The sequence below is a fragment of the Neofelis nebulosa genome, chromosome 13, assembly GCF_028018385.1.
Source record: "Neofelis nebulosa isolate mNeoNeb1 chromosome 13, mNeoNeb1.pri, whole genome shotgun sequence".
Lineage (NCBI taxonomy): Eukaryota > Metazoa > Chordata > Mammalia > Carnivora > Felidae > Neofelis > Neofelis nebulosa.
Window position 1 is genome coordinate 16351825 of NC_080794.1, and position 14179 is coordinate 16366003.

The following is a 14179-nucleotide window of genomic DNA, read 5'->3' on the forward strand; positions in this document are numbered from 1 at the left end:
GTCCCCTAGTCACACCCAGACCATATGACCCTGCCCCTCTGCCCTAACACATAGTCATGTCTTGTGCTTTCCAATCTCCATTATGAATCCCTTTAATCAAGTCATTAGTCGATTCTTGGAGGCCCCAGAAAACATCCAACACTTCGCTTTTACCTGGGCCAGAGTAATCTGTTTGCTTGGGGGGGAAAAAAACAACCCACAAACTCTAATTGCCTCAAGCAGGGTCCAGATATTTGGACAGACACGAATCAGATTACCGATGGTCATTCTGGAGATCGGTCCTCAAGGATGAAGGGGTTCCAGCGTTTAATGTGGATAATTACAAAAAATTTTTTCCTCGTAACTTACAATGAACAACCAATCCTTTTTAAATTAAAATAAATAATGAAACAATTTCTAAATGAGGAAGTGGAATGAAAGCACAATTCTGAATATTGTATGCAGTGCAATTCCTATCTTTAATAGCAGTAGAAGTCCCAGAGGCAAGTCTGTAGAACTGAAGGTTTTTGTGGGACAATTTGAAAAACTTTATTGGAATCCATTGTTTTTGTGTTTACAAAAAAAAGACAGACAGAACAGGGTCCTTGTTTCCCAGAAGCACGTTTACAATTTGATCCACTGATATATTTTTGGCTCACAGTATTACCTTGTGGCATTTTGCTGCCTCTTCCCGAAGCAATAATGTATTGCATAATTAATTCGGCACAAGTGGTGACTGTGCCAAATCAGTTTATTTAAAATAAAAATCAAAAACAACTCTACTCTTCTTCTCAATAAAGGTACTGAATTATTTTTAAAGGACCATACTGAATTAATTATGAATAGCACAGTTGGAACATACACAAATCAATTTTTAAAGCTGGAATTTCAATTAAAAATAGTTAGACATTTAACAACTAGTGTGAATTAGCTACTTCCTCCCATGAGTCTCTGAGTAAAGACCCATCCAGGTGAAGGAACTCCAGGGGCAATGATAACAGTATCAATAGCCAGTATTACCAAATGTGCACTGTTTGCTAGGAACAAGTTAAGTGGACTGTACAAGTCTTCCTTTACAGCCCTCGTGAAATACCACATATTGGATTTTCTTATCCCTATTTTAGAGAAGACAAACTCAAACTGAACTTTAGAGACCTTAAGGAACATTTGCAACATCACCCGAGGTTCAAGCTGGACTTCAAGTTCTCACAAACTGCCCTACATTGTGACAGTGAACACCTGTGTGGAACTTCCCATCATAAAGTTCCAGAATAGGCATTCACAAAGTTATAGACATCAAGTCCAAGTTGAAGGACACTGTCTATTGTCTTTATATCAACAGATATAATAGGAAACACATCTCTGATGTTAAAGTGGTATTTGGAAAAAAAAGTATCTGAACAAGTTGTTCATCAAGACTAGTCAGACTTCTACTTTACTACTGAGAAGAATAGTGACTTTTTCCCTGTAACTGATATTCACAAACTCGGTTCCTCCTATTGTTTTTCATTCTTTAATTGTTCCAAACATTGGAAAATATCTTCATGCTGTCTTATAAGTGGAGATACAGTAATAGTTGAGGCTATTCAATGTAAATTTTGGCCAGTGATGGAAAGAGCAAAGGATTCCTTTGCTCACATCCAATTTCAGACACCACCTTCAGAAGAATCACCACGATACTATGTCTTACTCTACACGATATTAGCTAAACTCTAGCTTTTGTTGGTTCATTTGTCTGGTGTTTAACTCGTGTTTCCCCACCTTCAATCTTGAACTTCTTCCCTCCTCTGTGGGCCTGGGTGTGACTACTGGCAAAAGGAAACAATGGTCGGTGATGCAGTAGGTTCAGTCTAGATGTGTGAATTATCGCTTTCCCCTTCAACCTACTCAACAATTTGACAATGTTCGCATTGGAAGGGTATCGGTGCTTTGGCAGGTGCCAATTGTTTCTTTTTTAATCCACCAGTGGGCTGCCTTAACAAGAGCCCCATAGAACACATTTTGAAAATATGTTGCCTAAAGACTGAGAGAAGATAAAATTTAATATTTGGAACATTACTGAAAGGAAAAGGCGGCATTTTTACGAACGTCTGGGGACAACAATTATAAACTGGAACTCTGGATGACAGCGGGGAAATCTGCATACTTTATCTAGAGGACCTGTTAGACCCCTATTTGGAGGTGATGCTTGACTAGATAATGACCAAGTAGGGCAGTGCTTACCATTCTATTTGCATTTGGAAGCACTGCAAGTGTATTAAACACTTATATGTTACCATGACTAATATTTGGGTAATATATACGTATAATAAATGATCATGCATCCAAGTTATATATCATCTACATATATAGAAGATACATACATTTTCTTTACATGTACATATTTGTGATAAAAACACGCATTGTGAGTGAGAAGGGAGGAGCCATGCTTGATCGTATTGTTATACCCAGTACCCTAGTGCATGGAATGTATTTCTTGAAATTTTAACTCATGGTTTAATACAATTCAATATTTACTGAACATTTACTACATGAAGTGGATACATGACACAGTAGGGGATAATGAAAAATAGGAAACTGAAGAGCACACCGTCTAGGGAGAGGAACAGACAAACGACTAAGTGTGGCACTTCCAACAGGAATACATGGGGACATGGAAAAACTTAAATCTGCGAGCCCATCAGTTTGGATGAACTGAGATGAACCTTGAACAACAAATACAAGCTTAGTACAGGGAACTAAGTGAAGAGAAGGGAGGGTGGTTGTCAGAGAAGTTCAGGTGTAGACGGAAACTCCATGCACTAGATAGGTTGTACTATGCATAAGAGATGCGACTGGAAATAGACATAAAATTACTTTTAGTGACATGTGGATAGCTTTAGAGCTTATCTGGTATATGATGGGAATATTGAAGCTTTTTATTTTAAACAGTGAAAGATCAGATTGGAATGTATTTCAAAAACACAACTGCCTTCAGTGAGATGATGATCAAGGGTCCAGAGTTGAGAGCAGGTCTTTAAATGAGTATTTTGGCAGTGGAAGCAGGCATCACACATATGTGAGCAACATCTCAGAGACAGGACCAAACGTTTCTTTGTAAACTGCTGGAGTTTGGGATAGGGGTCACTGAAATCAAGGTCCAAATCCATGATGTCTTCAAGGGTAACAGGATGTGACCCAAGAGAGGGATGCATGCATTAGAAAGGATAAGGAGGCATCTGCAAAAAATACAGGTAGAAAATATCAAGAAAGAGTGAGAAATGTAAGGTTAGAGGTCTAGGAAGAGTTCAAGTCAGAAAACATTCTGATCATCCCTATTTGGAGTAAAATAGAACCCACTGGTATCGGTTTGATGAATCCTAATGAAAATTATAGTGAAAAAAATTTTGTTTCGAAGGACAGAAATCTGGAAAATCCCTAAGATTTAAGACAAGCAAAGAAAAAATAATAAATTAAACAAATAAGTAAATGAAAATTCAAGGAGAGACATCTAATTGGGGGGTAGAGGGGGCAAGCCATCAAAGACATAGGAGGAGAAACCCAGGACCATCAAAGACATAGGAGGAGAAACCCAGGGCCATCAGAGACACAGGAGGAGAAACCCAGGACCATCAAAGACACAGGAGGAGAAACCCAGGGCCATCAAAGACATAGGAGGAGAAACCCAGGGCCATCAAAGACATAGGAGGAGAAACCCAGGGCCATCAAAGACATAGGAGGAGAAACCCAGGGCCATCAAAGACATAGGAGGAGAAACCCAGGGCCATCAAAGACATAGGAGGAGAAACCCAGGGCCATCAAAGACATAGGAGGAGAAACCCAGGGCCATCAAAGACATAGGAGGAGAAACCCAGGGCCATCAAAGACATAGGAGGAGAAACCCAGGGCCATCAAAGACATAGGAGGAGAAACCCAGGGCCATCAAAGACATAGGAGGAGAAACCCAGGGCCATCAAAGACATAGGAGGAGAAACCCAGGGCCATCAAAGACATAGGAGGAGAAACCCAGGGCCATCAAAGACATAGGAGGAGAAACCCAGGGCCATCAAAGACATAGGAGGAGAAACCCAGGGACATCAAAGACATAGGAGGAGAAACCCAGGGCCATCAACGACATAGGACGAAAAACTCAGGATCATCAAAGACATAGGAGGAGAAACTCAGGACCATCAAAGACATAGGAGGAGAAACCCAGGGCCATCAAAGACATAGGAGGAGAAACCCAGGGCCATCAAAGACATAGGAGGAGAAACCCAGGGCAGAACAACCAGTAGTTTCATAAAAGGTGAAAAGGGGAAGTTCCTGGATTGTAACAAGCATGAGTCTGGAGGAAATTATAAGTGTTGTATGATTTCCTGAAGATGGCCACCACTCCTGTAATACTGGGAAAGCTTCCCTGGAAGGGGAGAGCACTATGAAATCAGGACAGGAGCTGCTCTGGACAGTTAGGTGAACACCAGCGTTCGCTAAGACAGATCACAGTGGTGCAGGTGCTCGAGGCCACATATTCCCGCCACCCAACCCAACAGGGACGGGAAAAACTCATTCAAGCATGGCTTCTAGCTACGAGATGATCACGCCTGGCCAGTCACTAGAGCTGAAACACAGGACACTACGCAGCATAGTAAATAAACAGTAAATTTAAAAAAGTGTAATGAATTGATTACATCTAGTATTCACATAGATAATATGTCAATATTACCATATTAATACTACAGTTCACGACAATCTGAACAATCTCTATAACCGCTAGTCACTATTATAATTTATTTTTATTCCCCCAAATCTAGAGCATGGCTTTGTCCCTACCGTGAAACTGCATAGGAATGACAGAGATAGTCTGCTATCTGGAAGAGACAGGAAGGGTGCTCAGAGGTGCTTTATAAAACCAATGCCCTCTGCTTCCCAAACACCAACAACACATCAAATACTGTTAAACAGTCATCATGCTGAGCCACCAATTTTAGTCACTGTGTCTCTATGCCCCTTCTCTTGTGACCTCATTGGTATGACAGCTACATAAATCAACTCAAAGATAAATTAATACTGAAAATATTTTCCTCATAATTTCAATTAAGCTTTCAAAAAATAATGTTCACTCTCATTAATAGTCTTCTTGCTGGTATAGTCAACAAAATTACACCATGACATATAACCTTAGGTCATCTACAACTATTTGTCCTGATAAGTTCTACATTAGCCTTTTTGTCTTTGAAATTACTCCATTTAGCTGAAAATTTACATTATTTTCTTCATGAAATGCACACCACAACATTTCTTCCCCCCACCCCCCCCCCCAGCTTCTTTGCTTCACACAAGCCAACTGGACCACTAGTTACTTATGCTGGAAGACACAGGAGTAAATCTCAACCATTTAAGATCTACTAGATCTCAAAGTAAGGCTCAGAGATGCAACATTGGATAATGATCCTTAGAAGCACACAGAATGCAACATGATTTACACTCAGGAGAAGGAATTTCTTTTTTTATTCTTTCAAAATCTCAAAAACAGAGAGGATTCCCCAAACCACAGTTCTTATGTGTTTGAGAGGAAAAAAAAAAAACACCTCAAATACCTCCCAACAAAGTCTGACATCCTGAGACACATTCCAACACAGAAAAAGCTGAATGTTTAACAGAAGAACAGCAAAGACATTAGTCAAGAAAAGATACTAATCTCCTAAGAATTTGGCTCCTTTTAAGGAGAATTATTATTATTACTTTTTTATTTTTAAGGGAGAAATTGATATTTTAGTGTAAGTAGGATATATATTTGCCTTATATCTTTTATTCTTAGGTATAAATATTTATTACCCAGGCCCAAGGTGTGTATACCAAGCTGACAGCAACTTACAGCTCTATTAGAATATTAAAAAAAAGATGTAGAATCAAGTGTAGAAGATAAGTATTCATGCCTTACCTTTCTGCTTCTTTAAAACACATCTTTAAGAATAGAAATGTGCAATCAGAATTCATCAGCTTCCACCTCCAAAGAGCCAAGCACAATCTCCAATAAGATTTTACAACTCTTAAGAGGCTGAAAAGTACTCTATTGACCTGCATGTCTTCTGACTTAGGACTTATACATTTAAGGAAATACTGAAATTATTTCTTAGAGTTTCCTAGAACATGTTGGCAACTGAACTCTATTATGATCTATAGGTGGAAAGAATAAAACAATCAGTGTCAAATGGGTGGTTGCTTTGCGACACACTTTTGACTTTGTAAATGATGCCATAATGTGTGGTGACCAAACTCTGCCATACTCTCTGAAAATGGTTTTAGACATAAATACTTTCAACACCCGCACCGTGCAGTCCGCTATTCTCCACTGACATGTTTGCAAAATATTTGAATGGGGTCTCATTGAGGTCAAAGAGGTGCAAGTAAAGGGGAAAGAATGGGAGTATATTTACCGGAGTTCTGAGCTCAGGTATGGCGGCTTGGTAGGTGAGCGGGCGACAGTCACGAGTGTTCAGCACAAGGACACAAGGAAGAAACATCGGACCCAAGTCATCTCCGTCCAGAATATCCACCGTGAGGGTGGTGGTGGTGGTTCGCCGCTCATTCAGATTTTGTGCCCGGTCCTGGGAGAGAGGAAAACAGAGAAGAAAAACAAAAAAACAAGATGGACTTCACGTTCCCATCAGCTTGACTAGACTGGACACAGAATTCTTCCTGATCATAGGCACCTGACCTCTCTTAGAGCATTTACTTTAGAAAACTTGCAACTGCAATACTTTCTTAGCCCTTTGAGAGGGCAATCTTCTCCCAGCTCAAACCTCTTCCAGTTTTACAATCCAGCACCCTTATTCAAGGACCTGGGAGCTGTCCCTTTGGAAAGTAATCACTGAAGAAGACAGAGCCCCCACATCCCTGTCTCCGTGGGAGGATAGGAGCCTCCCCTCCACACGAGGCTTGCGCCACATTGTGAAAATATCTCCCATCCTTAAGAAGTTAAGCCATTTCACTTCTCCTTTGGGAAGACCAATTAGCGAAAACTCTTGGCTATTGATTCCTCCACCACAAGCCCAGCCTGGTGCACGCACATGCACCCGCTCGCTCACTCTCTCTCTCTTTTGATGATATTTCAAGCAATCTAGATACATTTTAGATGAATTTTGGTTACTTCCAAAAACAAACAACAACAAAAATGAAAACAAAAAACCCACATCCTGAACAAAAAAAAAAAAAAAAAAAAAGAAAGAAAGAAAGAAAGAAAGAAAGAAAGAAAGAAAGAAAGAAGGAAAGAAAAAAGAAAGAAACAAAGAAAGAGTAAAATGAAGGGAGAAAAAAGAGAAAAAAACCCACCAGATGTGCTATACTCTTAATGGAGAAATGCTGTTTAGTGATTCACATAAGCTTTTCTATTATAACTTATTTTGAGACCAGCATTGCTTGTCTTCTGGTAGGATGATGTTGTCATTGAAATAACCTAGTTTTCCAAGCTTCCAGGTTATAACTGTCTTATTTTGTTTCTTTAGTCTTTGGGATTCTAAAACCACAGCTTCTACGAAGGGTACCCTTGTAGCAATAATGGGAACTATCTATTCAATGTTCTCTTTTTTCCACTACGTTATGGAACAATGAAACAGGGATTTTCGTTTTGTTTTGTTTTGTTTTCCCCTATTTTACCAAGACACCACTGACATAGAGCACTGCATGAGTTTAAGAGGCACAACATTTGACTTGCACATATATGAAATGGTTTTACAATAGGTTTAGTTAGCATCTACCATCTCCTACATGTACAGAAAACAAAAAGAAAAAGAAAGAGAAATTCTTGTGAAGAGAATTCCTATCTCAGATTTTAACAATGCTCTATCCCTTCTTTCATCCGACTTGAGTTCAGAATGCATTCTGGTCTCTTCATTATGAAACAGCCTTGACTAAGATCTTGTCTACTCACTTAAACTGGCCCAGTGTTGTTGTCATTGTTGCTTTTCTTGCTGTGACAATACATTGTTATTAGCTATAATCCATATTTCTGAGATCTCCCTAGTTTCTATCTAATGTCCGTTTTCTGGATCCCATCCAGGACTCCACTTATATTTTGCCATCATGTCCCCTCAGGCTCCTTTTGGTTATGAAAATTTCTCCAATTTCCCTTGTCTCTCATCTCCTTGACAATGTTGAGAACGAGTCAGGCACTTTGGAGCATATTCCTCAATGGGGACTTGATGTCTTTTTCAAGATCAGGCTGGGGTGCTACATTTTGGGGAGGAAGACCAGAGAGGTCCAGCATCATTTCATCACATTATATCAAGAGTATATTATTATTAACACGACTCATGATTTAGGCTAACCTTGATCACCTGGTTGAGCTTCTGTTCATCATGGTTCCCCATTGTAAAGTTATTCTTTCTTGTTTCCTTTTTCATTTCTTTGGGAAGAAATCACTATGTGAAGCCCATGTTAAGGAGTGGAAGTGATTTCACTAGAAATTCATATTAATTATATTTATCTAAAGAGTGTTCATCAGGAGGACACAAGGAAGACACATTGGACCTGTAATTTGCAAGTCACCAGTTAGTAAATCTAAGAAAGCAGAGGACAGGTTTTCCTTCTCAAAAAAGGGATGAATACAATCAAGATTAATCACTACAAGATTATACTAATAATTATGATTGGTTGAATGTATAGGGGATACAGATTTTTAAGAAGTCCTTCTTTAATTGTAAATTTTCCTTGTCTGTTTATTATATTCAGTATAGTTGAAAGTACAGTAGGAGCAGCAAATGGCATATGAGATAATTTTGGTGCTCCACAAATTAGCTTTAAAACTTAACACTTTAGGGCACCTGGGCGGCTCAGTCAGTTAAGCTTCTGACTTCAGCTCAGGTCATGATCTCATGGTTCGTGGGTTTGAGCCCGGCATCTGGAGCTTGCTTCGGATTCTGTGTCTCCCTCTCTCTCTGTCCCTCCCTCACTCATTCTTTGTCTTTCTGTCTCTCTCAAAAATAAATATCAAAAAAAAAATTAAATACTATACTGTAAATGTATGAGGTTTGAGTACATACGGAAAAAATTATTATTAAAGTACAGTTGCCACACAATGTCACATTAGTTTCAGGTGCACAACATAGTGATGCAAAGTACAATTTTATGCCATGCCCCCCACACCTGGAGCTATGATTGGTCAGCACACAACGTTATTTCAGAATCAGTGTATTCCCTGTGCTGTGCCTTTCATCCCCGTGAATTATTCATTCCATACCTAGAAGCCTGTATCTCCCTTTCCCCTTCACCCGTTTTGCCCTCCCACACCCATCTCCCCTCTGGCAATCACTATTTTGTTGAAAATATTAATTTGGTATAAATTCATATATTTCTTGCAAATTTTAAAAAACACAACTGGCTCATCAAATCTGACATTTTAAAAATTATGGTTGCTTAGGATAAAGTTTTTCAAAATGCCAAATCAATCAAAGTTGATAAAAAATATTAGATAACATTTGATGTGATATGGATGTGGAAAAATATCTGAATATCCCATAAGCAGTATTTCTGCACTTAAATGCCACACAACCTTACCCCTTATATGTCATCACCAAGTCAATGGTAGACACAGTTGAGTGTTTATCAAACTCTTTCTTTCAATCTGTCAGCAACAAATCTAACTATTCTCTACCTCTTTGGGTCATTAAGACTCCTTAAAATGGAGTACAAGTGCATAAGAGTGGGTGTATGTATGATTACCAAAATACATAATTTAGGTTTTTATGTCATATTTTACCAGCTAGACCCCAAGATCTGACCTTGACTGCCCATCTGCTTGCATTCACCAACCTTTATCTCACATTTTCCCTTGAGCTCCTCTCTCCAACTTATCTCTTAGCTCAGGCAAATGGAAAGCAAAACCTTCCCTCAAGTGAGCAAGTGAGTGACTGTCCTGACAAGACCTCCAACCAGCCCAGACCATGTTGACCAGTTTGAGCTCAACCCCTTATTCACACCTGAGCCAATGGACCACGGTATGACCTCTGGAAAGACTGACAACTACCTCTACTCACTGCAATACTAAAATCTCCACCCAAGGAGGAGCACAAGTCTCATTACATAACACACAGCGTGTGTGCAGGCAGGTTTCCCTAGGACATACGCACGACCTATGCCTACTTAGTTTTCAGAGCTTCCCTGTTGTCTGCTGTTTTGAAACCATAATCCTTATGCCAGTGAGGCATTTTCTGGGGTGACAAATTCTGCTCCTCTCCATGTCTACACACATGTCTGCGTCTACAGATGATGACGAGGCTCCCCTATCTAAATATCCCTCCTAACCCTAAACAAAGGAACCCATTCCCTGCCCAGAGAGCCAGGGCTTTGGAAGTCATTCCCCATGATCTCCTTGTTTGCTGCAAATAAAGTTTTCTTTGTGTGGCAACTCATCAGGTACAGTTTCTGATGCACCAAGGAGCAGCTCACGTTGGTTTGGTTATAATATTGGGAAAAGATACTGTTTACAAAGTGTTGATTTATAAAATATGAACTTTTTACTGGGAGGAAAAATAGTAAAGAAGCTACTGTCAGGGAAGAAAAAAAAAATTCCCTCCACCCTTGTAGCTTCTTGGCTGAGACTCCACACAAGAGAAAACAGATTAGCAGGAAAACAAACAAACAAACAAAATGCTTTAATGATATGTACACACACATACACCCAGGAAAACTGGGCAACTCCCCAAAATGGCCCAAACTGTCACCTTAAACCCGGGCTTCAGCAAAAGACAAAAGAAGATGTTAGGGATGGAGAGTGGGGAGAACTGGGTTTCAGGCAAGGCACGGTAAAACAAGGCTTTCCCTCTGACAGAAGCTTCTCCGGATTTAGCCATTCTCCTCTTCCCGGAGGGGGAGGGACACCCTTGCAGGTGGAGAGTCCCGTGTAGGCATAAACTGCCTACTTAGTTTTCAGAGCTTCCCTGTTGTCTGCTGTTTTGAAACCATAATCCTTATGCCAGTGAGGCATTTTCTGGGGTGACAAATTCTGCTCCTCTCCATGTCTACACACAGAGGTAGCACTGACAGATACCCACAGTCCCTCGACACATGCGGATATTCTGCAGGATTTGCCATTAATATATATTATATAACATGAGGGGTATGAATATGAAAGTAGGTCTCCAGCTCACTGTGCACTTGTGAGCCCATGGAAGGCTTTAATCTGTGATGTTCTTCTCCCAGTTTAGAACCAAATTTGACCTTAAAAATTCATCTAAAACACAGCCCCTGGAAATTGAGATAAAAACCAAAATGAAAAGAAACTTTCGCTCTTTCTAGTAAAATGCTACTGCTGAAGATTATTCTAGATAAAAGAAATAACATTCTAAATTGGGAGTGGCATAAATAAAACATAATTATTTGCATAAATATTTTATGTGATTTTCTGAAGTCTGTATTTCCATTCATTCCTATGTGAGAATCCAAAACATATTAAAAACTAACCACCCCCTCCCCGCCCTGCCAAATTCCTTCCTTCTTTACCATTTTCATTCCTCATTTCTCTTATTTCCTTTACAAAAGTAAGGTATTTTACATTTTTAAACATTTTTTTAAAAAGATACTGCATTAGCTTAAAAACTATGACTGTAACTGTCAAGCAAGAATATATCTTTTTTAAAAATTTTTTTTTAGGGGCGCCTGGGTGGTGCAGTCGGTTAAGCGTCCGACTTCAGCCAGGTCACGATCTCGCGGTCCGTGAGTTTGAGCCCCGCGTCAGGCTCTGGGCCGATGGCTCGGAGCCTGGAGCCTGTTTCCGATTCTGTGTCTCCCTCTCTCTCTGCCCCTCCCCCGTTCATGCTCTCTCTCTGTCCCAAAAATAAATTTAAAAAAAAAATTTTTTTTTAATGTTTACTTATTTTTTTGAGAGAAAGAGAGCAATGAGTGGGAGAAGGGAAGAGAGAGAGAGAGGGAGATACAGAACTGGAAGCAGGCTCCAGGCTCTGTGCTGTCAGCACAGAGCCCAACGCGGGGCTTGAACTCACAAGCGGTGAGATCATGACCTGAGCTGAAGTCGGACGCCCAACCAAAGGGGCCACCCAGGCACCCCAAGAATATATCTATTTTAATTATTCTATAATATATATATATATATATATATAATATATAATATATAAGATATATATATATCTTATATATAAATGTAATATATATAAGATATATATATAAGATATATATAAGATATATATAAGATATATAAGATATGTATATAATATATAATATATATAATATATAATATATAAATAAAATATATATTTTATAATATATAATATATATAAATACATAATATAGAATATATATAAGATATATATATATAATATATATAATATATAAGATATAAGATATAAGATATAAATAAAATATATCTATTTTATTTATTCAAGTATGACTGCTTAATTTGTATTTTCTCAATGTGCATTATTATTTCACATATCACTTACACACTTGCTAACATTAAACATTAACGTGCATGAAACATTTAATTAGCTGCCATACAAATAGGTCACTACTTAACAACTGTGAGTTCAGCTTACAAGGAAGTGCAGGTGATATGAAGAATAATCCAGTGTAAAAGCCAAAATCCAGTAATTTAAAAGCCTATGTATATTCAACACAGAATCAAGAAGGTCATAAGGAATATTCAGCAGTGTGTGGAATCTGACCTAGCTGGAATATTCTGTCTGGGCTGAACGGGAAAGCAGCACTGACTTGGTCCCTGAATCCTCAGCATGTGCATTCAAATTCTCAATCCACTGGTCCCATATGACGGCAACACAAGCTACAAACCTTGAGAACCACATTGTAACACGATGGCTGCTGTAGCCAAGACACCCACTGTCTTTAAATGAAGTATTTACTAAATAAGTAGAAATTTTCATCAACATATTGCTAGGAAGAACTAATTTATTTCTTCAAAAAAGAGATATGTGCTTAGAACTTCAGAGATACTGACTTTTATAAATAGCTCAGAGATAACGGATTCATCATCACAGTCCACACTTTTTACAAAGCACAGTTTTATAAAATTGCAAATATTTAAACTGACGGTGTTAAGGAAATAAAACACCTGTGTCTGATGAGAAGTAAGGCCCCACCCCTTTATCCTAATCAAAAGGCTTTCTTTCTAGAAAATAGTTTCATTGTCCACTGTTCTCTGATCAGCGGAGATGAATGCTAATTTGTGATTCACTCAGTACCTGCTCTCTATTTACAAGTGTATCCAGTTAAATATTGTCGGGGAGCAGAGCCAGGGATGATGTGGGCTGCAGCAAATACTAAGAAATTCTGTGAATCTCAGTTCTAAAACGAGGATGGAACAGGGGTGCCTGGGGGGCTCAGTTGGTTTCTCCAGTGGGGTAGTCCTCATTAAAAACAGCCTTCGCTGGGGCACCTGGGGGGCTCAGTTGGCCAAGTGTCCAACTCGTGAGTTCGGCTCACATCGTGATCTCACAGCTCATGAGACAGAGCCCTGCATTGGGTTCTGTGCTGATAGCACCGAGCCTACTTGGGATTCCCTCTCTCTTCTCTCTCTGCCCCTCCCCTGTTCATGTTCATTCATTCATTCTCTCTCTCTCAAAATAAATTAACATAAAAAAAAAACAGCTTTTAGGGGCACCTGGGTGGCTCAGTCTGTTAAGCATCTGACTGCGCCTGAGGTCATACATGATCTCACAGCTCATGAGTTCAAGCCCCGCGTCGGGCTCTGTGCTGACAGCTCAGAGCCTGCAGCCTGCTCCAGATTCTGTGTCTCCCACTCTCTCTGCCCCTCCCCTGTTTGTGTGAGAGCTCTCTCTCTCTCAAAAATAAACATTATTTTTTTTTCAAAAAACTAAAAAAAAGAAATGAGTATGGAACAGACATGCTGATGTTTTGGTTTGTTTTTGAGCCGCTGCCATAGAAGACTTGGCATAGACTTCCAACATTTACATACTCAGTATTCAAGTGCTTTGTAGCTAAAACACACACACACACACACACACACACACACACACACACACACACACTGGCTAGCAGCAAGCACCTCCCAGACTCACTCATAGATACATATATTACAGACTCTTTCATTACTTTATCAGCTATTTGCAGTAGGGAAAGAAAAAAAATGCAACATAATTAGGTTTGCCCTGAATCTTCTGACCCTGACTCTTCACCTAGGACCATGGGGGTGTTTGCCCTGCTCTGCTCACCAATGACAGATGGACGATCC

At 39.5% G+C, this 14179-nt stretch overlaps 1 protein-coding gene across 16 annotated transcripts in view; it reads right to left on the minus strand.

Annotated features, from left to right (window-relative positions):
* PCDH15 (protocadherin related 15) overlaps positions 1-14179 on the minus strand; it is a 1242339-nt gene that overhangs the window by 453971 nt on the left and 774189 nt on the right. For all 16 annotated transcript variants that reach the window (XR_009252204.1, XR_009252205.1, XM_058696346.1 and 13 more), the window contains one exon: positions 6396-6566. Coding sequence is in view for 14 of the 16 variants with exons in the window: in XM_058696346.1 (XP_058552329.1) it covers positions 6396-6566 (171 nt within the window). In the remaining 2 variants the exon portion in view is untranslated. The remainder of the gene's footprint in view (positions 1-6395; positions 6567-14179) is intronic.